Raw genomic sequence first — 27,912 nt, forward strand, 5'->3', positions numbered from 1 at the left:
CAGCTCCGTGGCCTCCCGTCTTCGCCCCCGGTTCTGGCTCCCCACATGGTCCTTATTCCACGAATATAATCATCGAGAATATGATGATGAGAATTGCCGCACATGGTCCTCGGTACCTTCACGTGGTGCCCTTGTCCCATGGACGAATCAGCGCAAAATCCCAGCCGACCCTCGCATCAACTGGAACACGGATTTCATTAACTTTGCATTCGATCCTAAACTTTTTTTTTCGCACCAGTTTGATTGGTTCTCCAACATCCAGAATGTTGTGACAGGCGCAATCTGGAATCTTACGGCCCCAATTTGCAGACTTGACTATTGGGTGGTGGAAGACATGTCGTCATGGGATGGTCACAGCAGGCTCGAGAAGCTCAATGAACGCAGGTCACTTTTATGGCATCTGTCCGAAATCATACAAATTTGGGTTCTGGACCAAACATGCCATACGGAACCGAATTCGTGCGCCTGGTGGTGCAGCACGCCGGTACATAAATATGTTCCTCGCTGGCCGTGTTTCGTCCGGAGGTCGGATTGTGGTCAACTGCGGGCACTCGAAGTCGCCCCACAATGCTACGTCTTGTCGGAGAGGGACATCACGAAGAAGATACTTTTGCGTGGTAGAGGTCGAAGTGGAATCCACCTGAAAGATGTTCAGTGAGCTCTAGATTCTATCAGTAGTTTATATCTATCTATGAAAATGTGTTGTATGGTTTTGTCTATCCTTGTTGTCTTTTCCTTTCCGCATATCTACAATCTTCCGATGTAAACCAAGCCTTCACTGCTCTATCTTAGCGCGAGACGCAAGTCTGCCAGCAGTTCAGTTCTTGCTTTTGGCATTCTCCTCATCTGCCACCTCCTTAGCCATCATCCTCTCGGCTCTCCACTGCTGGCCCCAGTTCCAATGAATCACAGCTAACGGCGTCACGGATACCGTGATCAGCGCTAAGCCTAGAAACGTCGGTCCAACTCCCGCAAGAGCGATCATTTGCTCAACAAAGGCAACGCCCACGGCACCCAAGCTACAGCGAACCAAATTGTTGATGGCAGTAGCACTCGCGCCCTTGCCTGGGCAGAGGTCTGATACCAAGGTTTGGTTCAGAGCGAAGACAGCGTTGCTGGTAGCTGCAATGAAAAATTGCAACACTAGCGGGACTGCGATCCAGCCAGCGAGGCTCGTGATCGAGGGGTACGCCATGCTGAAGCCGTAACCAGCTGTTGTAATAACGAAGATTACCACAGCCCAAGGAAGTCTTCGTAACCGTGCTCGTTCAATGGGGAAGTCTGCCGGCACATCCTTCGATGATAGCTTCTTCTTGGATGGCTCGTTTCGAGCTGACTTGTATGCCGCTTCGGCCGCAGCAAAGTCCTTGTTCATCAGTTTACCAACGATTGTTGATCCAACAATAGTTCCGAGGCCTGTGTGAGGGATGGTGAGTACTTATTAGGGACTTTTACAAAGACGAATAGACTTACCATTGGGCAGGTAGCAGAGTCCGATTTGGAGCTCGTTCAGGCCAAAGCTTTCCTTGAAGATACCCGTGGTACTGGATGTCACCATACTCCAAATGGCGTAGATGATGCCGCCGAAAACGAGGTTGATAAGAATGTCCTTCTGGATCAAGAGCCTTAGAGGCTCGACGAATGTCATGAAAGTCACCTTCTTTCGCGGCGAAGACTTCACCGAGCCCTGTTCAACGTATTCAGGATCTCCGCGAATGTATCGGGCGAGGGGTCTGTACATTCCATCGAGTCGAATGCTACCATTGCCGACAATGCTGCGCATGGTCTCGGGAAGGAACGTAATGATGACGGCGAGAGTGATGGTTGAGATGATGAGGAGAAACACGAAAATCGAACGAAAGCCAAAGTAGTTGGAGAGTAATCCGCCGAGGACGGGGCCGACGGCTATGCTAAAATTTCGAACTGTGTCACACCCATGAGCAATGATCAAGAACCAGCTCAAGGAATATGTTATTCTTACTCGCTTGGTAAAAGCTTATGAAACCTCCTCTTTCGGAAGAGGGAGAGATATCCTGAATGACGCCATTTCCTATGTAGTGCATTAGTGCCCGAGGACTCGATGACTTGTACTTTCTTTCTGCATATCATACCAATACTGACTGTCGAAGCACTTCCTGCTGCCTGAAGGCCCCTGAAGACCAACAGGATTGCAAAGCTAGGAGAGAAACTCAAAGCAATGTTGGCAACAATGTAGACAGCGAATGAAGCAATGTAAATGGGGCGTCGGCCGAGAACATCAGATATGGACCCCCAAAGCAATGGAGATATGCCTTGAATGATCAGGTACGATGTGATGGTAAGAGACACCATGTTTAAGCTAACTTTCAGATCCTGGAGTGAAGACTGATTAGCTGAAGTTGTTTTCATGTCACCTCTCCAACACACCTGAGCAATCGCGTCCAGAGACGGGAAGTAGATGTTCGATGAAAGACCAGAGAATAAGCCAGCGGCCCCAATGATCACAATAACCATCCATTTTTCATTTTTCGAAAAGACGTGATAGGGGGGATCGGGCGATGGGCGAGGTGTTGATGCGCCAGACGAATCGTAGTCATAGAGCTTCTCTGGCCGGTTGCTGGAAGACAAGTACACCAAGGGTAGCGGCGGTAGGGACTTGTGACGGTTCTGGGCTCGCGGAAAGAAGTCGTATTTGCTGTTATCGCCGGGGATGTATGAGTCTTCCCGGAAGACAACACCATCGGATTTGCCAGGTCTATGGCCCAAGTCCCGCGCCAGGCGGCCTTGGGCGTTGGAATTCTTCGAAGCTTCACCAGCCACATTGTCGGTCATCTCCATGTACTCGCTCGGGTATCGAGGGAGCGCCATGGCAGTCTAAAGTCAGATTTCTAATGAGGAGCATGAACAAAAGACAGATGCAGAAATTCAGAAAACAAGCACAAACTTTTAAGTGAAAGAAGAACGAAGCGTAACGATCGAGGATATCTTGAGACAGCATGTCGAATTCATATCAACAGCCCCCTTAATATGGCGTCTTAAACCTCCTTAACGCCGATGAAGATAAGTAACCGTTCCAGTCTTACAAGCTTTCACGGAGCACGGGCATCGAGTGGGCCAACGTAGTAGCGTAGCAGCCACGCAAGTCTTCAGCCGCTTCAACGGACCGGCGCCGTATTTACCAGGGATGGCTGGGTCCCACCCGCGGCCTCCGTGGGTCTGCTGGGGAGTCTCGGTTGCCTTAATCGGAAACGGGCAGGTCTATCTGGTCTACCAGGTCTCAGCGAATATTCTCTCGTGTTGCAGGTTGCACGCGCCATTGGTCGGCACCGTATCTTCGCTTGTGACGACCCAGAGGCTGAGCGTGTGCAATCATGCTCAGTGGAGAGTCTTGTTAAACAAGCTCATATCTTTCCTTGTTGTGCGGGCCCCGAAACGTCCCGCTGGCTGCAACTACCGGCCTGCCCGCATCCTCCCGGTATCTCAAGATCGTTTCGATCACCGCCGAGCCCCCTCTTGGCGCCTGAATCCCCTCATACGTTGATTGGGCTTGATAGATCATGAAGTCTTGGCTTGACATCGGGATCTGAAAGTCGAGATAATGTGGACTTTCATGAGGGGTACTTAAACCGTAAGAGTCGGCGCCGGCACGTCATTCAAATGTGGAGGACAAGGCAAGAACATCACCGGTCTCTGATCCGCCCCAACATCTCAGGATTTCACGGTTTCCACTCGGTTTCCCACACCCGTTGAAAAGCTTCCGACCAGTCTAGCCAATGGATAGGCGCTCAGCATACGTACCCAGCACGGGTGTTGTGCTAGTGGTGATATTGGGCAGTGTTGGTAAAATATCCCCCCCTGGTCAGCTCATTTGCAAGACTACTGTTTCTGATTCCCCTTGAAAACAGCGGGAGCGTCGATCCTTGCGGGAGCCTTCATGTTGTGGCGGAAACGGATGGCAGGGAGACACAGCAGGTAGGCGCGTAATCTATTCACTCCTTTGAACACATCATATCCGTGGCAGTGCTGACCCTGGTACGATGGTAAACAGACACCCCTGAGATAGCGAGAGAAATATACTTGATGTGTCAGTTTGGACGGTTGTCAGCGAACCAAGAGCTTGCTCGACATGTAAACGGATCAGGGAGACACCTTGCACATGTAAAGAAGCCGCGCAATATAAGTCTCCGGCCTATGGCTCATCATATTCAACATCATGGAACAGTCCGTCGTGGTGGAGTTAAGCATGAATCCCTCACAAATGGGATGCTAAGAGCATGCTCCGTTTTGGGGGGTAAGTTTCCGAGCGGGTCCAATGGGAGCCACACCCCAGCCGGGGCAACCTAAATCGCTACTTAGATAAGCTGTTGTGACAGAGCGATGATACTATATATGGAGCTCTTCCGAGACGAACGACCCCAAGTGGTCCCGGGAGATCACTATCCCTCACAGATCACTTGAATGTCTGGCAGCAATGTGGGTATCAGCGCTTTCAAGACGCTGGTCTGTACATTCAGATGCATCCTCCTAGACTGAAAACGAACTCGGTGAGACTTATGATGTGTCAAGTGAAAGATCCCAGTCTTTGTGTGTAAACATGCGGCGGTGCGGCGGATACGGGCGTAGATCGCTGTCCACCGTCCCACTACTTGATGTCAAGGTGCGTTGGTTCAGGTGCCCAATCGCTTATAGCCGTTGCCAAGAAATAATTGAGAATATCCTTTCTTGGCGTGGGCACATGAAGGCGTTGACGGTTTAATGGACGGGGGAGTGTCCACGAGAGTTTGACGCGTCAGAAAATTGCTTATCGTAAGTAGGTCTGTGTCTCCCGATCGACAGTCTTCGGAATCTTAGTATCCAGGCTTGGAGATCCTCACTTGTTTTTCCTCCTCGAACATATCTTAGTCTTATTATAGCATCATTTTAAGGGAAGAGCCTTGCAACTTCACCTCGCAATAGTGAAGCCCTCCCAGACATCCGACGACTGTAGGACACGGGTGGGATGAACAGCTTTTACACATGCAAGGGCGGTAGTAGCGCTTGACTCGAAACCCAGAGGCAATCCGAAAAGAAAATTCTATCAGTCGGCACAGCCGGGGCATGGATCGTGTCACGGAACCTTGGTGAGAGGGACTGTGCGTGAACTTCGAGAAGCGGATCAGGGTGTAAGTCGGACGTAAGAGAATCACATCGCCCAAGTTGCATCTGAAAGCCTCATCCCATGACTTTTTCACGTGTCATTGTACGCTCCCATGAAGTATTGAACGTGGATATCTGCAGAATCTGAGCCTATCCCGTCTGAACACTAAAGACGAACTGACATCTATGAGGTGCCGATGACAGATGTGGAAGGTTCCAACAATGATCTCATCTAGAGCTTCATGTGGCAAACGATACCAACCATCCAAGATCTTCCTTCCTATCTAAGAAAAGTGAGAGATCATAAACGTTGGCGAGGTTATAGCACAGTTCTAGTCAATGTCGCCTGCAAGATCTTCAGGGGCTGTTTATTGTCGAGACCATGAGCGTAGACCAGCCAAGAGATGTACCAGGAAAGGCAACGTGCCTTCCCAGGTGTCACTTATGCTGCTTCCACCCGTCTTGGTACCGAGAACAACTTGATATGCAGCTTTCATGTTGAGACGGTTTGATTCGGACTGGAGCGATGTTGTAGTTGGATGTCAAGGAATGGCAGAACAACCAGGGCTCGGTTGTCCGCAGCACAAAAAAGAAAGAAATCAAATCCCCTTAAAATTAGAAATTTGACATAGAAAGACGTGATCAAATCGAGGAGCGCAGTCTAGACGGTAGAAAATTGCAGCCCAGCTACCGGCGTTTACTCCGACCTCTGCTCCGTGGAGCAATGTTCTCCCTTCTCCTAGCATAAGGACCAGTAGAAGTGCACAATCAAGATCCAATTGACAGGGCCCCTCGCCAGTGGCTAAATCTACTACCAACACGTGTTGGACAATTACGTTTGCGAATCCAAGTGATCTCCCTCTGTTGCGTAGTCTGCTATGTTGTGGGCAGCAAACTCGGCTTAGCTCGGTGATATCCATGTACCGCCGAGGTCTCCGAGGGCGACACGATGGTATCAGACCCGTACGGGGGGCTATACAAGACCGTGCTGATACTGAAATCTCCCTTCATCCCTTTTGGCTTTCTCTAGACCCGGTCACAATTTCGTTTTAGTTATTTTCGTCTTGTGTTTTCATGGGTCCACGTCGAAGGGAGCTTCAGCGTAGCCTCATCCGAGCCAAAAGAAAGCTCGCCCTGCTTGATGAAACAGCCATGAATGCCAATTCCCGATAAGGTCTCAATCCTAGCTCGGTTATGAAGCCTCGTGTACTCTTGGGCAGAAATGGGCTGTTCTGGATGCCAAGTGCACTGTAACTTGACGTGACAGGTAGACAGTTACAGTCGCTGGTATCGCGTGCTTCAGGGCCCAAATTCTCAGCATCATTGTCCGAGCAACTCTGCGTATTCTCCGTATTCTTCCGGCATGACTCGCCATTGACAATATGTCCATGATCACATATATTACCAGTGCTGTGGTTTGACAGGATGCTGTTCATCTACGACAGCAAGGTCCGACCTGGAATACCAGCTCAGGTCTAGCCTCCGAACACCAACTATTTCTTGGTCAGGACTCGCAATTGCTGCCCACGAACGCCGTAAATGTACTACAACAAGGCACGTGAGCTTTTAGTACCGCCTCTGTTGTTATTGATGAGGGTCTACAGCATCTACTCGGAAATGCTGGGCGCGCTGCGACTACTGACTGGGCAAGCGTATGAGACGAAACAAGGCCAACCATGATGCCAGTGATGTCCGGTAAGCTTGTTCTGTAAATACTCGAGCGTCGATCTTCGAACTTGACAGCCGAAACTACGCCGAGTCAAACTTACGCGGCGTCTTGGTCAAGCCCGCACTCCGTGACCCTTGGAGCCTTCTACACCGGCAGAGACCCAATCCGACGGCTTCGAGAACAAGTGACACAAGTGGATAGATTTCTAATTCGATCACGACCAGTATCATTAACGATCCAAATTTCGCTTGGTGTGGAACAAGGAGAAGGCGCAGCCAGCTTTGTGCCGCCATTTCTATCGGCCTTCGGGGACGATGTCTCTGGCGTGGGGGTGTAGCTGGAGAGGTTGGCAGCTCGCCCGAGCGCTGTGCCCCAGATTGCAAGTCGGCTACGATTTCCGAAGCTATGGGAAGTAAGGGGCTTGGAGGCTTGGTGAGCTTATCCCCCCGCGTTTACCCATCCTATCCGGTTTGGTTCCAACCGGCGTAATCCCATTTATCCTGTACACCATTCGCTCATGACCTCGGCGTTCTGAAGGCTCTCGCCAATGTGGCATCGACGCGTCAACAATGTCTTCATTGATATGCCAGGAGCTTTTTAGTTGATACTGCGATTTCTCGCATTCGCTAGAATGCACACTTAAATACTCACCCATCGCCGCTTGCTGTCCCCCCTTTCAAACGCACCACGTGAGCAACCTCTCTCTCTCACCGCGCTCCGCCGATTCTACATGCGCAAGCAGCTTTCTTCGGGAGTCACAAATTCCATCATCACATCACAATCAAAGAAGGCCCTCTGTCGCTTTGCGACTCCTCCTTTGCCCACATGAAACCATGAGGTTGTCTTGGGCCGCGAGGTTTCTCATCAGGTACGCGTACATCTGCGGCAGCACTATCAACATCAGGAGCTTACTTGTACCACCGGCATGGGCACACTTTCAACTCGGCGCCGGGTTTCAGGTCGTCTGAGAGAACTGGGCATGTCACGAATGGATGTATTGGAATCGATTGAAAGTCGTCCGTCACAGATGGATGATGGATAACTGGGGCCGTTCTCAACACGGGCTGATGAGGCGGTAAATGAAGGCATCCGCAAATCTTGTAACTGGAGGTCCTTCCCCCGCTCAATTGTACCTGATTTTGTTTCTTTCTAGTGATGTCAGTTATGCAGGCGATGCAAGTAGTGATATCAGCGACCCTTACTACAGCACACATGTATTTCGTTGTAATCTTGTGCCATGATGAATGATTAGTGACTTGAGACGCCAGAGGTTCGCATTTCAAGACTGTCACGTCTTTCGGCTACTTCATGTCCGTCCATCACTCGTTCGATGACAGACTACTCGGTAATAACTCGGACCAAACGGTGGCGCACGATTCATCGCATCTACAGGCCGGCCTTTCATCCCTGATGGGACCCATCGCTCTCCAGTCCCGGCGCCGTGGCCAGTTCAAACGCCCTAAATAGAGTCGGCAAGGACAGGGGCCAGTTGCATTCCTTTTGACACTGCCGGATTCATCTGTTGTTGTTCGAAGCTACCAGTCCACGCAGCGATGGCCCCGTTATTCGAGAAGCAGCGGGGAGCTTGTTGATCGGCGACTACAAGCCAGAGCCTGTTGAGACTTCGACCCATAATCGCCTCCTTGAATCCAGTGCTAAGCCATGATCATGCCTGTAAACCTCACAGCAGTAAATCACGACCGAAAGGCAGTAGAAACGGTAGACCGTAGAGCGCAAACTTTACGGACTTCCAGTAATCCAACTTGGAATCATTGCAGGCCCTTGCACGCCATTCCCGTTACAAAGATCACAAAAACCACCTGCATGACGCTTAATCTGGTCACTTCTTTGAAACCAATACGCGTATGGTGCACGTAGATAGCTCTTCTGAGCGCGATGTCCTATCTGCAAATTTAACAACGCCAGCGTGAGATTCTAAACGGAATCCCGCTTGCCTCCATCTGGCGCAACCAACGCCTGTTTCCTAAAGTTCCTTGGCGCCACTCCCGACTCATACGCATGATCAATCTCTTCCGTCGTCATCCCAGTAGTATTCGGTATCCAAAGCCAGCCACCAATGAACAAAAACACCGACGTCCCGGCATAGATCCAGCCTGTCCTTGCGCCGAGGTTCCCAGAGTCGACGTTGTACATGTACGGGGTGATGAAGTTGAAGACCCAAGTGGTGAATGTCTGCGCGCAAATGCCGATGGAGAGGGTCTTTGCTCGGAGGGAATACGAGGGGATTTCAGCGGCGATAGGCCAACCCGCCCCCTGGAGCAGACTGGACTGCAGAGAGATGAGGATGTTCATCAGAACAGCAATAGCCCATAGGCCGCCCTTTTTGTCTGCCCAGTAAAGGGCGCCGATGATCACCATCACCAACAGGTTGAGAACCAAGCCTATCAACACGACGTTGCGCCTGTTGACGTACTTCAGGTAGACTCCGCTCGTCAGGATGATCAAGACCGCCAGTCCGAAGCCCCCAATCCCGACATCGAAGCAGTGCACCGCCTCAAGACCAGCTGTGATGAGGAAGTAGATGTTCTGAGCAAGGAACGAGGCGCCGCCGATGTTGGCCGTAGAGTAGAGAAACGCGACAGTAAGACTCCTCTTCCGGTTGGTCCCCTGAAAACAAGCCATGTACGTGGCTTTATTGTTGGCCTCGAACTCTTGCTCGGCCTGGATGGCACGTATCTCGTACTCGAGTCGCTCATCTGGTTGATTAGGGCCATAAATCTTTCGCATGACCTGCCGAGCAGCCTCGATTTTGCCCTTTCTAACCAGCCATAAGGGGGACCTTGTGCTGTTAGCACTACTGGTGTCAGTCGCTCAGGGGAACGGAACCCACTCAGGGGCCGCAGCCCAGGCCAGCAGAGCTAGACCTCCCACACCCCATTGAATCGCAATAACGGTTCTGAATGCTTGCTCTCGAATGTCTGGGACGAAAAGACGGACCATGGCCAACGCCAAGCCTTGGCTGAAGATGACGAACACTACTAAGCCAGTTTGCAGCGGTGCTCGCAGCTTCAAGGGCGCAACCTGAGTGGCATATCAGTCCTGGTCCCTAGACATCCCCTTGCTTTAATCGTACCTCGCTAATGTATGTTGTCGCTGTAGCCATCACTGCACCGATGCCCAGGCCGGTAATCATCTTCCCTCCCATCAGAGTCGCCTGTTGCACAGCGATGTATTGGACAGCCGCCCCGATAAGTGTCAAGATCGCTGCCGCACAAGATGGCCACTTTCGACCGTATCTATCCGCGATGAAGCCGACGAGGATGGCGCCGAGAGCCTGGGTCAGAGACGACATGGCCGTCCATAGCGAAGTCCAGATCGAGGGCAGATAGGGTCCAGTGGAGCCAATGTCTCCGAAGTACAGCAAGAAAGAAGGCATCGAGATGGAGGCTCCGTTGGCAGTGGTATCGTAGGCGAACGCGATGCCGGCGGTAAACCCGACAGATGCTTGGAGGGAGTCAGCTTACATCTCATGTCATGTTAGGAGTCGGAGGGCAAGCAGTCTTACAGATTAGCAAGGCTCGCCAGTGTCTCTTGGCATTTTCGCTGATGGAGAGAGCGAGCTCTTCGCGGACAATGGCCTCGCCGGCGTGGCCCTCCAGCCCGGGTTTTGTCGCCATCTCAAGATGACTGGACTCGGGAAACGGCTTGCTTGTCAACGTCGGGTGAAGCCATGTTGTCGATGATCGGATACCGGTATCAATCATTGAGTGGAGGCGGAGTGGGATCTTGATTAAATGTCCGCGATAGCAGTTTTGGTCATGGAATATCCGGGGAGACTTTTTGGGGGTTTTCTGGGGTAAATCCGGGGTAACATTAAGGGCCCAATACTGATACTTGTCGGGAAATCCGTTACGACATTCCCTCCAGAGAACAGGCTGCGAATAATGATTGTTATGAATGTGGAGATACTGTCAACTTGTGATTGCTATGATCATGGGTAGTCGCGAGACTGGGTGGACGTAAACAGGGTGGACGTCAACAATGAAGGTGGACGTCTGCCCAAAGCGTGACATATCCCACTCGGACTTTCCGAGTTATGAAAGACATCCGCCCAATCATCTCCAGATACTAATACTATTTATCGTCCGAGCCATGATAGGTTTTAAGGTTGTTGGCTTGACATACCCTAGTGCGCCAAGTTCTACCACCATGAAGATCACGAACCCCATCATCCCCGGATTTGCCCCGGACCCCACCATAGCTGTCTTCAAAGACACTTACCTTCTAATCAACTCTTCTTTCCACGTGTTCCCTGGACTTCCCATCTACTCGTCACGGGACCTCGTCAACTGGGAGCTCAAGGGGCATGCACTTTCCCGGCCGTCCCAACTATCTCTATCAAACGCCTTCACAAAGTTCATCCCGCTCCCCCACGGCATTCCCCTCATCATAACCGGCGGTTTGTTTGCGCCAACTCTTCGACACTTCAAAGACAGGTTCTATCTCGTCTGCACCTATGCCTTCGAAAAGCCAGACGGGACGCATGAGTTTCAGAACTTCCTGCTCAGATGTCATGAGGACACCATATTTTCCGACGACGGGTGGTCAGACGCTGTACCTTTCGAGTTCCCCGGGATTGACCCCAGTCTATTCTTTGACGAGGCATCAGGCAAGGCATATCTGCACGGCTCCTATCGGACCGGGCCTCCTTGGGCCCCAGACTGCTCTATCCGCCAGTTCGAGATCAATGTGGACACTGGTGAAGCCTTGTCAGAGTGCAAGTTCCTCTGGAAGGGTGCAGCCGGAAAGGACGACGCTGAGGGGCCCCATGTTTACTTCAAAGATGGCTGGTACTACCTTTTAACTGCTGAAGCGTCCACATTCGAGGGCCACCAAATCAACATCGCAAGATCTAAAGACATATGGGGGCCTTATGAGAGCTGTCTAAGCAACCCATTATTGACTGCTTTTGAGAAGGATGAGGATATCCGCTGGGCTGGTCATGGTGACCTCTTCCAAGACGTGGAGGGAAGGTGGTTCTGTGTCCATCTGGGCATACGACACGACCACACCAACGTTCAGCGGCATCCCCTTGGTCGCGAGACTTTCCTTACACCAGTTGAATGGCCCTCTGGGGACTGGCCTCGTATAGCACAGACTAAGCTTGAGATGGTGGTTGGTTCAGAAGGAGAGTCTGGTGAGGCGCAAGGTCATGGGTACAAAATCATGAATGAACAGCTCGAGGATGTTTACATCCGCACTCCCAACGTCGATCACTACTCCTGCTCGGCCACAGAAGATACTTACTCCCTGTGCGCTCAAACGTCGACTCTAACAGATCCCCTCGGAACGTCGACATTTGTCGGTCGAAGGCAGAGGTCACTCTCTGGGTCGGCCTCCACGACCGTGGAACTGGGCTCTGGTAGAATTCAAGAGCTCCCCTTGGTCGGCTTGGCCATCTATAAGGACAGCTTGCGCCACGGATGTATTCAGATCGATGGCCCTAGTTCCAGGGTTACAGGTTTCTTGAATGTCATCAAGGACAAAAAGTCCGAGATCATCGAATTGGGATCGACTGAGATTCCTGACGGCACAGTCGCCATCGACCTGCGTATCCAGACTTTGCCCGACAGCTATGAGTTCCTATGTCGCTTTACGATGTGTGATGGAGAGAGAAAATGGCATAGTCAGGGAAAGGGAGATCCAGTGCTTCTTTCAGGTTATGATATGACTGGCACCTTGTACGGGATTTACGCATCCTTAGATAGTGCAAACGAGAAAAGGGAGGCCAGTTGGGTCAAATTTAGGCACTTTAGGGTAGAGTAAGCTGGAGTAACATGTACAATAAATATTACGATCAACTTATCAATGAGTCTAGCAATGATCGAAATGAGCTCATAAGGTTGCATGAGTTGGTGTGCCCGCGGTTGAGTAGTTTGAGGACTTGATTGTGGAAACCATGGACTTGGGCTCAAAGACATATGACTGCAGACGGAGCCCTCTTGACTTTGAGAAGCCTCTGAGGACACTATACGCGACGACAGAAAATACGAAGTCTGCAAAAGTCTCTCTACCTGGTGAATAGCCCAATTCATCTCAAGTTTACTTTTCTGCGAGGTGAATATGTTGAAGCAGATTGAGCATTCGCCATCTTCCTCGGTGAATCACCTCACCAGGGAATGTATTTAAAGCTCCTTAATAGGTCCATTCTCGTGCTCATGGTAGCAGCAGTAGACGATGAGCCCTCGAGAGAAGCTTGTTATCAACAGAGATTGTCAAAGCCACCTGTCCCAGGCCACCGTCAACTCAACATGCCTTTCTCCAGCCCACCTCTCGAAAGTCGCGAGCGGACGGCCTACATCATGTCCCGGATCTCACGCGGAATATGCGCGGCCGTCATGCAAGCAGAGATCCGCCCCATGCCTCGCAGCTGGAAAGACGCCGTCCCAGAGCTCGGCGACTTCACATACCCCGAGTTCTTCGACCGTCATAGGGGAAAGATCATCGACGAGTATCTCCGATACTACTGCCGGTTCCACAACAGAACACCCAGGTCGTCTCGCGATGTACAGTATCCGATCCGTCGCGGCGGCCGTGGCCCCCGCCTATTCGACTACAAGGAACAGCTGGAAGAGTTCGCTCTCATGTGTGTCAGGAAGCGCATTCCCCTCCGCAGCTGGGACGACATCGTGTCGCAATTCAGAGGCGCAGGCCACGACCCCAGAGACCTCGGCTACCACAAGTACTACATTCTCGACTGCTTCCTCTTCCACTGGAGCGAGTCCGTCTGCAAGAACCGCGTTCAGTTGCAGATCTTCATGCCGAATGGGACCGTCTCCATGCACGGCACCAGGGGCTCGGTGCATGTCACTGCTGAGATGCACAGCTCGAGGCCGAGCATCTCGAAGCGGTACATTGAGCGCATAGGTCTGAATCAACAAGTTGGCGAAGTTGTCTTTCTCGATTTTCGTGTCGTGGACACTAATTACATGGGAAATACCCAGCGGATGGCCTTTGAGGTGTTGGATGCGGAGGAGGCGATGGACATGTATGTGGATGGCGTGTCGATGACCACTAATATGGACCAGTGGACCATACCGCGGCGGAACATTGACATTGAGGAGATGGAAATTCAGGAATTGGCGTGAGATGGACGGCCGCTACGGAACCCTCTCCATGTATCATAAAAGTGAACCTCAGATGGCATTACAACAGTCACGAATTTGAAAGTAATGGCTTCATCAGGCACCAAAATGATGATCAGAATCGCTTTGAATTGGTATTACTTTGTATCCCTCGTAACCTTTTTGTCGTCATCATGTCATACAATCATTCCTTACAGACCAAGAGCCTTGACAATGGCCTTGCCGACACCGTGGGCAGAAGCGGGGTTCTGGCCGGTGATGACAACGCCATCAGTGATAACCTTCTCGCCCCAGGGCGCGTCGGCGATGGCGTAGTTTCCGCCAACCTCCTTCATGCGGTCTTCGAGCAGGAAGTTCATCTCGGGGGTGAAGCCGGCCTGGTCCTCCTCGGTGTTGGAGAAGCCGGTGACGTTCTTGCCCTTGATCAGGTACTCGCCGTCGTGGGTCTTGGCGTTGACGATGGCGCCGGGGCCGTGGCAGACGGCGGCGACGGGCTTGTTCTGGGCGGCGAAGTCGGCGATGAGCTTGAGCGACTCGTCGTCGAAGGCGAGGTCGAACATGGGGCCGTGGCCGCCCGGGTAGAAGATAGCGTCGAACTCGGAGGCCTTGCCGACGAACTCGGACAGCGGCCTGGTGTTCTCCCAGATCTCCTTGTGGTTCTCGAGGAAGTTCTTGGAGGAGGGGTCTTCGCCGAACATCTGGACGGAGACCTGGTCGAGGGGCGCAACGCCACCCTTGGGGGAGGCGAAGGTCATCTCGACACCGGCCTCCTTGAGGACATCGTAGGGGTGGGCGAGCTCAGGCTGGAAGTGGCAAAGTCAGTTGGGTTCGCGGCGTAGACGGTGATGACGTTGGGATTGAGCTTACCAGGTACCAGCCGATGGGCTTGCCAGTCTTGGGGATCTTGTCGCAAGAGGTGAGAACGACGAGGACCTTCTTAGCGACCATTTTGACGGTTATTGTGGTTTGTTTGAGAGGATTGAAATAAAGGAATTGAGTGTATAGGGGTATCGATGGGTATCAAAGCGTAAGAGAGTAGATATTGCTGGATTATTAGAATAACTAGATGTCCTCCATCGCGGGGTGTCAAGCTCTTTTGTACTCGCATTCCCCCGCCCCCGTAATCATCGATCCAGTTTCGAATGGTGGTCTGGCCATCACGGTAGAATTCCGCGCTCTCCAGCTTACCCCACCAACGTCAGGGGAGCTTCTAAGGTGTTGGTAAGAGTGGCATGGCATGGAAGAGAGCTTCACCCCGCCATGCAATTGGTCAGCTTGACGTCACACCGATGTGTTTTCCTTTTCCCGCTTGGCGTCTCTCCGTGGTCCAGATGGGCAGAGACAGTGACATGTGTCGGGTCATGGAGCATGATTGACTCGCTCATCAACCAGTAAGTCTCCACCGATTCCAGAAACAACACAAGCGCGGGTTTGCAAAATTTCTTCAGTCATCAATGCCACAGCGGGTTGCCAGGGCGAACTCCACACCCCGTTTTACAAAGCATGCGGACGATTAAACTCTCCGGCTGCTTCCATGCCCTGCCATGGCCTTGCCGTAACCAGCAATCTGCCATCCGGAGGGCCAGGGACCTGGGGGCGGGAGGAGGACGCCGAGTGGATGGACCGGCGAGAGCGAGTGGGGGACCTCGGAGGGGGAGTCCAGAAGAGGGAACTGGGAGAGGAACACGAGGATTAAAGCCGATGGGGCGGCGTGTCATAACGCCGACGATCTGTGGCCTAGAAATTCTTCGAAAAGGAGCCCGTGTTCCGTTCCCCCGCGGATTTGATGCCGCTCCCGGCACGCATTCGCCGATCCATCGGAACACTTGGCACGGGGAGACTATCATTATCGGTTTCAAGGCCGCCATCAAGTGTGGATCTTTAGCACAACGGCCTCGGCATCTTTCTTCTCTTTTCTAATAAAGGGAGCGGTTACAAGCCGCACCGGGTCGTGCCGCGGTTCGCATGCATTGCGCAGTGCAATGTTGCCGTTATTGCGGGATCATGTCACTTGCTCACTCTCAGCGTTCCTGCGCTTTTCTTGCATTCAGTCGGACATGATTCGTGTCGTGCATGCATTTCATCTAGATACTCTTGGGATGACAGCTATCACAACGTGGATCGTGACCCGAGAACGAACAAGATGAACTCCGCAACTGGCGGAGTTCAACACCAACAAGATGCGACGAAAGCGTTAACTTCAAACTCCATGCTGGATGTACACAACGATTAAGACATTCTTCCGGGCTACTCAAATCACGACATGGCGGCATGCTCTTCCCCTTCGTGCGGCTTTTGGCCCCAGACAGCCATACTTCGAATGGTCAGCTCATTACCGCAAGGTTATCAGAAAGAAAAACTCACATCGTGAGGTATGCGTGGATGTTCCTATCCGCCATATCCCTGCGCACGTCAACCAGCAGCAGTTCAGCTTCCTCCCGAGTCCAGCCCAGCACTTGTGTAAAGATCTTCATCGTGATGCCCTGAACCCCCTCGAGGTTGTTGGTCATCTGCATCGCGCCGAGAATCTTCTGATTTCTCCCCCGGGCCCACGGCGTAGACGGCACCGCGAACTTCCTTTGCTGGACGTTCTTGAACCCCGCATCAGTCATCTTCGCCGCGAACCCAAACGGCGACAACGCGTCGCGCCCGGCCCGCCGGATACCCTCCAGCAAATGGTCGTTCCACCGCCGCAGCGCCGTGCCCTCCAGCGTCCCGTCGACGGCCCGGAAGTCAATCACGGTCTCCTGGAACTCGACCCAGCCCCCGGGGTTGAGGCTGTCGTAGATCTGGCCAAACAGCTTGGGGAAGTCAAAGATGGAGGTGCACATGTACCGGCCGTGGACGTAGTCGAACTTTTGCCCGTACATCCACTCGTCCTCGGCGTCGTCGATCTCAAAGCGGCAGTTCGCGGGCACGTACTCGGGCTGGATCGGGCTCAGGTCGCTCCCGAGCACCTCCGACTCGGGGTTCTGGTCGGCGAACTCGATGGCCCAGATCCCCGTCCCCGTGCCGATGTCGAGCACCCGGTGCGGCTTGTCCACGGGCGCCAGGCCGAGGTTCCCGTCGAGAATGCGGAGGGCGATGGCGTGTTGCAGGTCTAAACGGCCTTGCTCTTGCTGCAGGATTTCGCATGTCAGAAGTCGGCGTGATAGACATCTTCTAAACCAAGACTCGTCATACCTCATCGTTGGGGAGGAAATACTCTTCTCAACGTCAGCGGGCATTCTCACATCGACAAGAATGAACAACTTACTCCCTTCCTTGTACCTATGATACGTCCGACCAAACTCCTCGACGAATCGGTAAAGACTCGAAGCGACCGACGCAGACGACGAAGCCCGCCCTCCATCAAGCCCCAGAGCCGAGTCGGCGTCGCTCATGTCCGAGTCGATGCTGAGCTCCACAGACGAAGCAGAGGTGCTCGGCACATGCGTAGACTCCACCTCGTCCTGCTCCGTGAAAGATGCTATGCTCGTTCTTGGCACGTCGTCTCGTCCCGCCGGGTACTCAGACGGCGCACCGCCGTCCCGATCCGCCGACACCTGCGCCGGTGCGACCCGGTCGTCGGTCCCGTCATGCGCACTCAAACTCTCCATCGTTGTGAAATGGCTCTTCTCAGTTGACACAGGCTCCGAAAGTCTCTCAATGTTCCAACCCAATGCAACCGACGATAAAAGGTCGAGCTCCACGTCAGTTTATGAGGGTCGCGATGGCATCGTGCGGCTGAAATGCGACCGCAACGATGGGCGCCACCTAACATCTTCAGGAGCAGACGGGCTACTGGTCGACGCCATGGCGTCAGAATGCCATCTTCCCATCAGCCATTTGCAGCCGAGGAGCTGCTGTTGGTCCAACCGTAGCCTGGGTTCCAGACTGTCATCGACTCAATGCTTTGGGACGGGATTGTGTCTAAGCGGGCGAATGGTCGGCTGCATTTGGAGAAGTGTGTCACTTCCTTGGCCGCGCTAGACGTAGTGCCAAATGATCTTCCTGGTAGCTGGGAGGGTTGTTTCTTTTTTCAGTTGATCGTGCATTCGGTCATGGGTGACCCCTCATCTTCAGGCATGAACATACACGTCCCCAAGACATATGGACTGACGGGACCTGGCCCTCCTGTCTTTGTGGCGGCTGTGAAATTTCGCTCTTGTGTTTATTTGGTCTATTCTTCAAGTGCCAAGTCGATCTCGTCCAAAGAACAATAATCGATCAGATCTAGCCAAGCCAGTGCTTATCCCAAGCCACAGCTTGCCGCGCCAGATCTTCTCCACTTCTAAAACGGCATGGGCAATTTCGGAACATACATCTCCTCAAGATACTTCACCTCCTCCTCGCTCAACTTCACCTCCAACGCCCCAAGCGCCTGGTCAATCCTCTCCCGCGTCTCCAGCCCGCAAATCGGCATGCACCCCTTCGAAATCAGCCACGCCTGCGCGACCTGAGCCATCGCGACCCCCTTCTTGGCCGCGAGCTCCTCCACCCGCCCGACAATCGCCTTGTCGGCGCCGTTCTCGACGCCGCGGAAGAGCATCTGGAGGAACGGGTCCTTCTGCTCCCGGGGGTCGGAGCGGTCGGTCCACGGGTGCGCGAGGACGCCGGCGGCGAGGGGCGACCACGGGAAGAGGCCGACGCTGGCGGCGTTGCAGAACGGGTTCATCTCGCGCTCCTCCTCGCGATAGAGGAGGTTGTACAGGCCCTGCATCGAGATGAACTGGTGCCAGCCGTTCTGCTTCGCGACGTTCTGGAGCATCTGGAACTCCCAGGCTGCCATCTGTGCATCTACTAGTCAGCGATTATCACGACGGGTGGTGGGGGATTGTCCAGGTAGATAAAGATGTGAAGACTGACCGAACTAGCACCAATGTACCGCACTTTCCCGCTCTCCACGACATCATTCAGCGCCTTCATGATCTCCTCCGGCGGCACGTCCCGATCCATGCGATGGATCTGCAGCACGTCGATATACGTCCCCAGCCTCTCGACGCTGCGGTCCACAGCATCAAGAATATGCTTCCGTGACAGCCCGACCTGGTTGACGCGCGGGCCGTCGTTGCTGGTCAGATTGGCCGGGTCGATGGGGCCCCGCGCGTCGTCGACAAACTGGAAGCACTTGGACATGACGACGAGCTTCGAGCGCGGGATGTTGTACTCCCGGATGGCGGCGCCGACGATCTCCTCGGAGCGGCCGTTTGAGTAGGTGTCGGCGACGTCCCAGGTATTGATGCCCCGGTCGAAGGCGTACTTGAGGATGGGGAGGGCTTCGGCCTGGTCGAGGAGCCATGGTTGCCAGTTCTTGTTGCCGAAGCTCATGCAGCCGAGGATGATCTGGGAGACCTTGAGGCCGGACTTGCCCACCCTGGACGGAGGCGACCTGTTAATGATCTTCTCACGGTTAAGAAGGTGGTGGAGTTACTCACCGGACGTATTTCATTGATGGTTCCGCCATTGTGAGATATCGAGTGTAGTCTTGAGGTTCGTTTAGAAAGACGGCGAGAGTGCTTTGAGTGGCTGCGTGGAAGACGAAGCTCGAGGATAGATGAGTCCCTCCAGTACTACATATTTATACGTGGCTGAGAAGTCTTCTTTCTGACCTTCGAGGTCGTTGACTCGGTCTCGGTACGAAGCTTGACGGCATCTAAACATTCCACCCAGATGCCGTGAGCACAGGTCGATGCCCGGGACCAGCTCCGGGTCTGGTCCACAAAATAATCCAAGTGCATTAGCGCCGTCCCGCCGCCCCCGGCCCCGCATCTGGAGATAAGGAAGGTTGCTGACATCCCGAGATATGGGTGTCCCGCCTGTAGGACGAGGTATATCCTTAGAGAACCTTGAGAGGCCATGTAATTTACTTGCCGCAGCTTGGCTCGGCCTTCAAAGACTGCATTTGCGGTTTCAATGTTCGCTCGCTCGGGATGTTCACCTTCGGCCTATGAAAACACATACGTCATACTTCATAAATGATCCTTCTTTCCCCTCGTCTAGATCTCCAGTAATTAGTCGCCTCCAGCATCTCAGGGCTCCCCCGCGTCAAGAACCCCCATTTCCGAAAGAAGGCCTCATTGGCTTCCCACGCCATACAATCCCATGACTGACCCCAGACGATGAGCGACGGCCTGCCAGCCAAGTCTTCATTCTTCACCTCGAGAATATCAGCACACAACTGGTCGTCGTCCACCAACCCCGACTCCATCGCAAGCAGCACGTTGTCTCGGAAGACGGGGAACGGGAAGAGGTCGATCCAGGGGTGGTGGAGGACTCTCCTCTGGAGGTCCGTCGGACGAAGACTCTCGCGGCCGGGTGTCGTCAAATCAAAGTTCTCTAGCCCCAGAGGTCCGCTCAGGTTTTATGGAGAAACGAAGTCGTCGCGGCAGAGGCCTTGTGGGGGAAACCCCATGGCGGCAGCGTTGTGGGCTAGTGCTGCGAGGACGCGCAGGCGGATGAGGATGTGCAGTGCCGACGGCCGCGGCGCGTGGAGCGAGTAGCCCTCGTAGACTTCTTTGACGCGGCTTTGGGCAAGAGAAAGCCTTTGGGGGCATTTGATAAGAGCACATCCGCCGAGGAGGATTGGTAGGATGCTGTCTTGGCCCGGAGCTGCCAGCGATGAGTGCTGATCATCGCAGTCTACGGTGGGTTGTTTCCTTCTTCTACCTGCTTTGAAGTAAGGCTTATGAAGGTGACGAGGCCCTGGGACTTACTGACGATAAGCACGCTGGTTGAGTTTGTTTTGCAGCTTCTTTCTACGGTTCTGGTCGGAGATGCCGGTCCAGACGTCCGCGGGTTCCCATACATCGCATAGCATGATGGCAAGGGTTTCGGTATTCAACGGGTGGCGGAATTGTTATATAAATCTGCAAAATAAAATCTCAAAGTCCATACCGAAATCCGTTGACATCGTTCCAGAAGGAAGAGAGAAGGAAACAGCCTCCCCCCGCGAACGCTGAAGAGGGTTAGGAGAGGCCGGGCGGGAGTGGGGCCTGCTGACCGGCGTTTTCGGGGATACTGCAGCAGGTCCACCCGGGCAAAAAATGCTACACCGCAGCGATCCAACCGTTTGAAGACTTCTCCCAGGTGTCAAAAGGGAGAACACAGCTTAAGGAAGCCTCCTTCACACTCAAAAGCAAAAGATGTGGACGAACAGGGAATCGAACCCTGGACCACTCACATGCTAAGCGAGTATTATACCACTAAACCATTCGCCCAAAGGATGATTTCGCCCGGACTTGAACCGGAGACCTTCAGTGTGTTAGACTGACGTGATAACCAACTACACCACGAAACCAGTGATTGTTGGAGGTCGAGGCGGAAAAGAAAAATATGAAGGTCAGGCGGTGTTGTGGGTGGGTAGGGCAGGGCATGGCGGGGCTGGATGGCTTCATTTCGTGGTTGCATGCGTCGGCGAGAAGTGAATGCGGGGCAAGCCATTAGGTTGAATAGGGACGAAAGACAAAAAGCCAGTGAAGCCAGTGTTTGGAATTCGCTATGGTAAGTAAGGTCTCTTCAATCAGGATTGGACGAAAGGAATATCCCGGTTTCTCAAAAATTCCAAAAGCCATAATAATAGGATTGGCACCGAGGACCGAGATGGAAAAGATTCTTCGGTCCTCCGAAATGCTGGTGGTGTGGGGCCTTGTTCGGGTCCGGCACAGGTGCCGGGGTTGCCGTGTGCGGCTTTGAGCTATGTTGGGCAAGTATTCGGCGGGTTCTCGCCGTCCATAACCATTGTCAGCTTTACAGGAGTTCAGGAGTTAAGCGAATGCGAAGAGCTGTAGTTACCAATGACAGACAGGTAAGAATCAAACCCGCAAAAACATTATGAGTGTGGCTGTGACGGGATTGACAGGCAACAAGCTTAAAGTGCCACAGCATTAGCTGAGTCGAGTATGCAGAGCGTGGTCGCCTCGGCTTGGCATTCGGGGCAGAGCATGTCGACAGTGAGATCTCAGGGTCCACTGCCACAATTTGTTACGTATCGTGTGCTTAACTCAGCTGGAGTTTCGTTACTGTCCTTTGTGTCCGGTTCATGATGTAAGTGATTTCGTTCGAACGGAGGTTCATCTCAAACTTGCGATGACAGGAGAATAGACTTTAGGGAGGCATTCCTCTTGGGTACCAAGCCCTGTCACCCAGTCTGAATGTACTGTCGCGTTTTCTATTCCCTCTCAGCTGAACCATTCGTCGTATCTCCAACAAGAATCCGAGTTTTTATGCTGCCTTCTACTATTCTCTATCAGTTCAACCGTCACCGCAGCCATTGACAGCTAGTGAGAATTCAGCGCCTAAAGTAGGACTCAATAGCATCACAACGCACGCAATCTTACTGGACTTTCTCACACCTACTGAGCCAAGCCTTAGTACCACAACAGCCACGCAGATCTCGTCAGCAGGGCTGAGGTGTAGGATTCAATCTGCTGTCGGACTGATCCCGCGCGGCGGTCTCATTGGACGACATACACGCTCTCGCACCCGAACCCCCGGCGTTCGCACTCGCTTAATCCAATTCTGTGGGGCACAAGCTGCCTCCGGGCGCCGAACGATCAAGGGGTCCGCCCGATCTGACTCTCCGAGTGGCGGTGATGGGAGGTCTCCCGTCCAGGTAATCGGGGTTCAACAAAGCTAAAAGAGTTATATTCTTTCCTCGCCAGAATTTCATGATGAAAGAGTCACGACTGATTGACAATATTCAATACCAACACATACAGAAAAATCATCCTCGATCCCCCAGAGATACATAGACGGTTCGTCACTTACACCAGAGTCCCACACAATGGCAGAGCGCGCATTCCGCTTCCGCGACGGCGTCGCCATCGCCCAGATCGCCGTCTTTTCCGTCTTCCTCGTCTTTGGTGTTCTCTTCAAGCTCCAAAAGAGAATGGGCTGGTTCGGCATCTCCTTCATCTCGACGATACGCATTGTCGGCGCGGGCTGCATGCTCGGCACCATGTTCAACGACTCGAGGGGCCTCTGGGCGACCATTTTTGTCTGCGAATCTTTGGGACTTGTGCTTCTCACGTTTGTGTTGCTGGACCTGTTAAAGAGAGTGTAAGTTGCCCGTCTATCTTTGGTTGATACGCCCCTCGCATGCTAACTCGGTGCTTCTTCCAGAAACCACTTCGTCCAGGTCCTCACGCCGTGGCACTTCCGCATTCCGGAGCTCATCTGCTGGGCCGGCCTCGCCATATCCATCGCCGACTACGTTGTCGCCAGCAAGAAGACGGAAAACGCCATGGCGCCTGGTTCGTTGACCAAGGCCGGGGTGGGCCTCTTCGCCGCGCTCTACTTCTGGGGTGTCCTTCTCTACGTATGGTTGGCGCAGAAGTGGAAACTGGTCCCCGAGGGCGAGAAGAGGTCCATGATCGGCTTCGGCGCATCTTTCCCCTTCATGGTCGTCCGCATCGCATACACGATATCGTACGTCAGTACCGGAGACGACAAGTTCAGCGCTGTGAAGGGGGATACGGCGACGTATCTCGGCATGACCGTCTTGATGGAGTTTGCGATTCTGGGGGTTGTGGTCTGGACCATCATGGGTCTGGAAAGGCTACATATTCACGAGAAGGTTGGACAGGGCGAGGATAAGGGGGCCAGCATGGATGAGTTGGTTGGGCCTGGACCTAAGCCAAGAAGTAGCGGGGAGGCGGTGAATACAGCGTATGGAGAGCGGAGGGTATAGATGTTTCTGATTGCAGTCGTGTATTTTGATACCATTAGATTTGATACCCGGAGCCAGGCAGCTCAACGCTCCCGTTTTTCCTTCAAAACCTTATCGCCAAGCTTTTCCAGCAACCCATCTTTAGCTGTCATTGAGATCGCTGTCGAAATCATTAGGCCAGAATGTTTCCTGTGCTTTGTCAATATTCTTTAGCTCGTTATATCTGAGAGATAACGGACACCAACCGGCCAGAGAGAATGCAGTCCAGATGATTGCCTGAATGGGAAGTTTGGGAGGGCACCACCTGTGATCATGTTAGTCCGCATATCTACGACTGCGATCCAAACAGGATAGCAATGCAATCGAAGACTTACAAAGCCCCGGGAAGCTGCAAGAAGTAGTACCAGTACACCCAAGGCGCGGCATAAGCAGTGCCAAAGGAAGCAGCCCCAGCTAGCCCCCTCACCCATTTGTCGTCCACATATCTGCCTCTTTTCCAATACACTGGTATAGCGAAAATGGCGCCGACGAACGAGATTGCCGGGGCAGTTTGCATGAATATTGTTTTCGGGTTCATGTAGGTTTTGATGGTTTGGTTGGGGAAGCGACCCCAGGTTACGCCGACGAAAACTGCTGAAATGGTATTCAGTATTATCTCGGCCACGACGGTGCTCCGGTAGGAGTCGATGTAGACGTATTCCTTCTCCAAAGCTCCCGTTCCATCGTAAATCTTGATGATGAGTTTCTCGGAGTCGCTTCCGTCACCAGCGCCTTCTTTGGTCGTAGGTTCAGAGCCGGAGTACGTCGTGTCTTGGCTCTCCAACTCCTCCTTTTCAACAGGCTTGTAGCTTGCGGCCTTGGACCAGTCTTTCGTGCGTACGGCAACAAGGACTCGGAGCAGAGCCACGACCACCATGTTGATGCGCGGGCGGGAAGCATACAGCGCAAAGATGATGAGCTTAGACAGATGCGTGTATCCCTCAGCATTCACCACAAAGAGAGTGACACCCAGGTTCCCTCCAAGCGCCAGCAACAAGCTTATCAGCCATGTCCACCAGACGGAGCTGCACCACCGAGATGTTTTGTTAGGAAGTTTGCCGAAACGACCAAACGTTATCTTCTTTACAATTGGTCTGCAGCAGAAGACGGCAGCAATGATGCCAGCAACGACATCCGTTACAATAAATGTGGTGATATTGTGGCCAACGGATGGACATTGCCCGGCTGACACGGTTTTGGGGGCGATGATCCATTCTACCGGAACAGGAGGAAGCTCTCCTGGATCAGATGATGTGCCATATATGCCATATGCGGCGGTGTTTCCTATGGCCAGCCATGTTGCATAGCCAGGCCCATCTTCACCTGCTGGTTTGGCGTTTGAAGGGAGGCCGTTACCTGCAGCGTGCGCAACAGCAGAGTCGGCCTGTTTGCCAGGCGAGCTGGCGTGTGCAGCATCGTCAGTGCCCTTGGCGGCAGATTTGAGAGATGACACAGCACCACCCATGGTGAAAAGATATGACGAAGACAGAAGCTGGAAGATTTCCTTGGTAATTGGGCTTAGAGACTGTAGATAAGCGCGCAATTCACAAGCCAAGAGCATCAATCTAGTACTTATAACTAGCGAAGCATCGCAGCCTGATTATCGATTGGGTAAAGGCACTTGTGCCGTGTCTTGGAAGTTATCATCGGCTACGCTTCCAGCAGCCCATGTTGTGTCTTGCTGAACGCCACCAGTTGGATGAAGATAAGCCGCCATCAGACGAGGTGCGCAGCTTGTGGCTGGACAAGTTCAGCTGAGCCCGGTTCTTTTCAAGCCAAGCGCAGGCTGAATCGCTGTCCAGGCATGGCAGGGAGATGCAGCCTCGAGTTGTTATCATTGTAGTAACCATTCAAATGGTCCTCTTGTGAGACTTGAGGCTGCCAGGTGCGAATTTGGTGTCGTTTCTGTCTTGGTGCCGCAAGCCCCACGTAATCCATAGATGCCATACAGAGGGGAGCCTGCCATTGGGGTTGAAGCAATGCTTTCGCGATATGGATCAATCTTCCAAATGCGGTTCGAATTGAACAGCATTTTTACAAATCCCATCACATCTTCACATGAGAGAACGGCGCCTAGCAAACCCGAGTTTCGAGCACGTCGCCGAGGGAGACGACGGTCGAGGTACAGCCTTGTTGTCAATCTGGCTTGGCTCGTGACACTGAAAGTTGACTAAGAAATGCGACGGCATTCATCCTCTTTGAGATACCCATTGATAAATCAGAAAGTTCCATTTGAATGGTGAGAAGGTAGAGCTGTGTTGCCAGCATGAGCTTGGCGCTGTCAAAATTGAGTCGTGAATGTAGATAACCCACTAAACATGCAGGAACTTTGGGCAAGTGCGACCCAGTCAGGCACTTTCCTGTCAAGTGTAGGTAGGGTACCCCGTCCACTGTAGCTTCCGCAGCTAGGGGTCTCCACCACACCTCGTCAGTGGAAGGTACCCCAACTTTTCAGCCTCGCGTCCAACTTCACTTCCGCACCTCGAACGGCGCCTCGTCGCAACCTCACCACCCGTCGAAACCACCCCAAACAAGCGACGCGATGGCGGCCCAAGACGCGCCAAAGCTCCTTTGGAATCCCGACAACGTCAAAGACGTCGCCGAGTCCGTCGGCATCCCGAACCTCAACGACGAAGCCCTGCGCTGCCTCACCCAGGATGTCGAGTACCGAATCGGCCAGGTCCTCGTCGAGGCCCTGCGCTTCATGCGCGCTGCCCGCCGCACCACTCTGACCGTCAACGACATCAGTACCGCTCTCAAAGTTCTTAACATCGAACCTTTGTACGGATACGACTCGACGCGTCCGCTGCGATTCGGCGAGGCTAGCCTTGGCCCTGGCCAACCGCTGTTCTACATCGAGGACGAGGAGGTCGATTTCGAGAAGCTCATCAACGCGCCCCTGCCCAAGGTGCCGCGCGACATGAGCTTCACGGGTGCGCCTTCCTCTTTGTATATGTGCCTACTCCAGCTAACTCTGTAATTACAGCTCACTGGCTCGCAATCGAAGGCGTACAACCGTCCATCCCCCAGAACCCGACGACAGCCGAATCCCGATCCCAAGAACTCGTCCCCAAGGGCCCCGGTGCTAACCCCGCCCTGGCCGCCCTTGCCGGCAACGACTCCATCTCTTTCCGACCCGCCGTCAAGCACGTTGTTTCTAAGGAACTTATCCTCTATTTCGAAAAGGTCCAGAACGCCATCCTCGACGACAACCCAGATGAGGAAGTTGGGCGTCTCCGCCAGGCCGCTCTTGCCTCCGTCCGCGACGACCCTGGTCTACACCAACTGATCCCCTACTTTATCAACTTTGTCGCGAACCAAGTCACCCACCGCCTCGACGATGTCTTCATCCTCCGCCAGTCCATGGAGCTGACGCTGGCCCTCATCCAAAACAAGAAGCTCTTCCTCGACCCCTACGCCAATTCTATTGCCGCCCCCGTGTTGACCTGCATCCTCAGCCGCAAGATCGGCGCCGAGGACGGCTCTGATGCGGTGAAGGAGCAGTACAAGCTACGCGAGTTCTCAGCGTCGCTGCTCGGCGAGATTGCGCGGAAGTACTCGGCCTCCAATAACCTCCTCAGACCCAAGCTCGTGCGCACGTGTCTGAAGTTCTTCATGGACCCGGATAAGCCCCCTGCTGCGCACTTTGGCGCCATCTCTGGTGTCGCGTCAGCTGGCGGTCCTGAAGCGGTGCGGGTACTTGTGCTTAAGTGTCTGAGGGCGTACCACGACAACATCCTTCAGCCGTTGAAGGAGAAGGGCGAGGGGATCGACTTTGAGATGCTGGTCGGTGGCATTCTGAAAGCGATCAGCACCATGGCCGAGAGCGACAAGACCCCCGTCAACGGGGTGAACGGCAGCGTCGACAACTACGCCACCGAGCTCAACGAGTTTATCGGTCCCATTCTTGGCGCTCGTGTGCTCAGCTCAGGGAACTCGAGGGTGATCCGACAGATTTTGGATGCCCGAAACATCGAATAGGATCGATATGTGGTGTACGGTCAACCGATGACCCCGAGATCAATGTGAGGATACATTCGAGTGATTAAATATCTGGGAGGCGCATCGGCGTTTGGGCTGGACATGGTAAAACAGGATTAGGAGGCATACCACTTTAGTTTGCGACCTGATGTAGATAATTGATCACGGGTCTCTAAACCTCTGTCCTGCTGCCCTCACCCTCCGAAGTTCGGAGTTGATCGCGTGCCACCAATACTTGCACGTTTTGTGAACGGGAACAATGGTTTAACTTGTTTGATACTCAAGGGAACTCATTTTACAGCTTCCAGTCTATACAATCCCCCCGCCTTAAGCAGCGGGGGGAGGGCCTTGCG

General features: G+C 53.3%; 11 protein-coding genes across 11 annotated transcripts; 4 read left to right on the forward strand and 7 right to left on the reverse strand.

Moving 5' to 3' along the window:
• Window positions 1–817: 817 nt before the first annotated feature.
• Window positions 818–2,847, reverse strand: ITP1-6 (Itaconate transport protein; the record flags this gene model as incomplete). Its single annotated transcript, XM_036637599.1, has 5 exons — window positions 818–1,416; window positions 1,474–1,923; window positions 1,982–2,050; window positions 2,112–2,352; window positions 2,407–2,847. 5 exons carry the CDS (start codon window positions 2,845–2,847, stop codon window positions 818–820), a joined length of 1,800 nt encoding a protein of 599 aa, XP_036498647.1.
• Window positions 2,848–8,719: 5,872 nt separating this feature from the next.
• fmqE-3 (MFS transporter fmqE) lies at window positions 8,720–10,422 on the reverse strand (the record flags this gene model as incomplete). The annotated part of the gene is made up of 4 exons (XM_036637600.1): window positions 8,720–9,584; window positions 9,636–9,826; window positions 9,879–10,249; window positions 10,311–10,422. The coding sequence occupies 4 exons, from the start codon at window positions 10,420–10,422 to the stop codon at window positions 8,720–8,722; spliced, it is 1,539 nt and encodes a 512-aa protein (XP_036498646.1).
• A 532-nt stretch (window positions 10,423–10,954) lies between these two features.
• CGCS363_v005752 (Non-reducing end alpha-L-arabinofuranosidase BoGH43A) lies at window positions 10,955–12,571 on the forward strand (the record flags this gene model as incomplete). The annotated part of the gene is made up of 1 exon (XM_036637601.1): window positions 10,955–12,571. The coding sequence occupies one exon, from the start codon at window positions 10,955–10,957 to the stop codon at window positions 12,569–12,571; it is 1,617 nt and encodes a 538-aa protein (XP_036498649.1).
• A 485-nt stretch (window positions 12,572–13,056) lies between these two features.
• On the forward strand, window positions 13,057–13,893 carry CGCS363_v005753 (uncharacterized protein; the record flags this gene model as incomplete). Its single annotated transcript, XM_036637602.1, has 1 exon — window positions 13,057–13,893. One exon carries the CDS (start codon window positions 13,057–13,059, stop codon window positions 13,891–13,893), a length of 837 nt encoding a protein of 278 aa, XP_036498648.1.
• A 188-nt stretch (window positions 13,894–14,081) lies between these two features.
• On the reverse strand, window positions 14,082–14,838 carry GLX3 (Glyoxalase 3; the record flags this gene model as incomplete). The annotated part of the gene is made up of 2 exons (XM_036637603.1): window positions 14,082–14,693; window positions 14,758–14,838. 2 exons carry the CDS (start codon window positions 14,836–14,838, stop codon window positions 14,082–14,084), a joined length of 693 nt encoding a protein of 230 aa, XP_036498651.1.
• Window positions 14,839–16,146: 1,308 nt separating this feature from the next.
• On the reverse strand, window positions 16,147–17,489 carry laeA-6 (Secondary metabolism regulator laeA; the record flags this gene model as incomplete). The annotated part of the gene is made up of 4 exons (XM_036637604.1): window positions 16,147–16,204; window positions 16,255–17,009; window positions 17,074–17,096; window positions 17,147–17,489. 4 exons carry the CDS (start codon window positions 17,487–17,489, stop codon window positions 16,147–16,149), a joined length of 1,179 nt encoding a protein of 392 aa, XP_036498650.1.
• A 674-nt stretch (window positions 17,490–18,163) lies between these two features.
• On the reverse strand, window positions 18,164–19,336 carry vrdA-1 (Versiconal hemiacetal acetate reductase; the record flags this gene model as incomplete). Its single annotated transcript, XM_036637605.1, has 3 exons — window positions 18,164–18,661; window positions 18,739–19,246; window positions 19,308–19,336. 3 exons carry the CDS (start codon window positions 19,334–19,336, stop codon window positions 18,164–18,166), a joined length of 1,035 nt encoding a protein of 344 aa, XP_036497035.1.
• An 897-nt stretch (window positions 19,337–20,233) lies between these two features.
• On the reverse strand, window positions 20,234–20,689 carry CGCS363_v005757 (uncharacterized protein; the record flags this gene model as incomplete). Its single annotated transcript, XM_036637606.1, has 2 exons — window positions 20,234–20,534; window positions 20,586–20,689. The coding sequence occupies 2 exons, from the start codon at window positions 20,687–20,689 to the stop codon at window positions 20,234–20,236; spliced, it is 405 nt and encodes a 134-aa protein (XP_036498765.1).
• Window positions 20,690–22,654: 1,965 nt separating this feature from the next.
• CGCS363_v005758 (uncharacterized protein) lies at window positions 22,655–23,560 on the forward strand (the record flags this gene model as incomplete). Its single annotated transcript, XM_036637607.1, has 2 exons — window positions 22,655–22,929; window positions 22,993–23,560. 2 exons carry the CDS (start codon window positions 22,655–22,657, stop codon window positions 23,558–23,560), a joined length of 843 nt encoding a protein of 280 aa, XP_036498753.1.
• A 120-nt stretch (window positions 23,561–23,680) lies between these two features.
• Window positions 23,681–25,043, reverse strand: CGCS363_v005759 (uncharacterized protein; the record flags this gene model as incomplete). The annotated part of the gene is made up of 2 exons (XM_036637608.1): window positions 23,681–23,843; window positions 23,914–25,043. The coding sequence occupies 2 exons, from the start codon at window positions 25,041–25,043 to the stop codon at window positions 23,681–23,683; spliced, it is 1,293 nt and encodes a 430-aa protein (XP_036498752.1).
• A 1,077-nt stretch (window positions 25,044–26,120) lies between these two features.
• Window positions 26,121–27,559, forward strand: taf6 (Transcription initiation factor TFIID subunit 6; the record flags this gene model as incomplete). The annotated part of the gene is made up of 2 exons (XM_036637609.1): window positions 26,121–26,511; window positions 26,565–27,559. The coding sequence occupies 2 exons, from the start codon at window positions 26,121–26,123 to the stop codon at window positions 27,557–27,559; spliced, it is 1,386 nt and encodes a 461-aa protein (XP_036497631.1).
• Window positions 27,560–27,912: the final 353 nt, after the last annotated feature.

The sequence above is a fragment of the Colletotrichum siamense genome, assembly GCF_013390195.1.
Source record: "Colletotrichum siamense strain Cg363 chromosome Unknown KSG_Cg363_contig03, whole genome shotgun sequence".
Lineage (NCBI taxonomy): Eukaryota > Fungi > Ascomycota > Sordariomycetes > Glomerellales > Glomerellaceae > Colletotrichum > Colletotrichum siamense.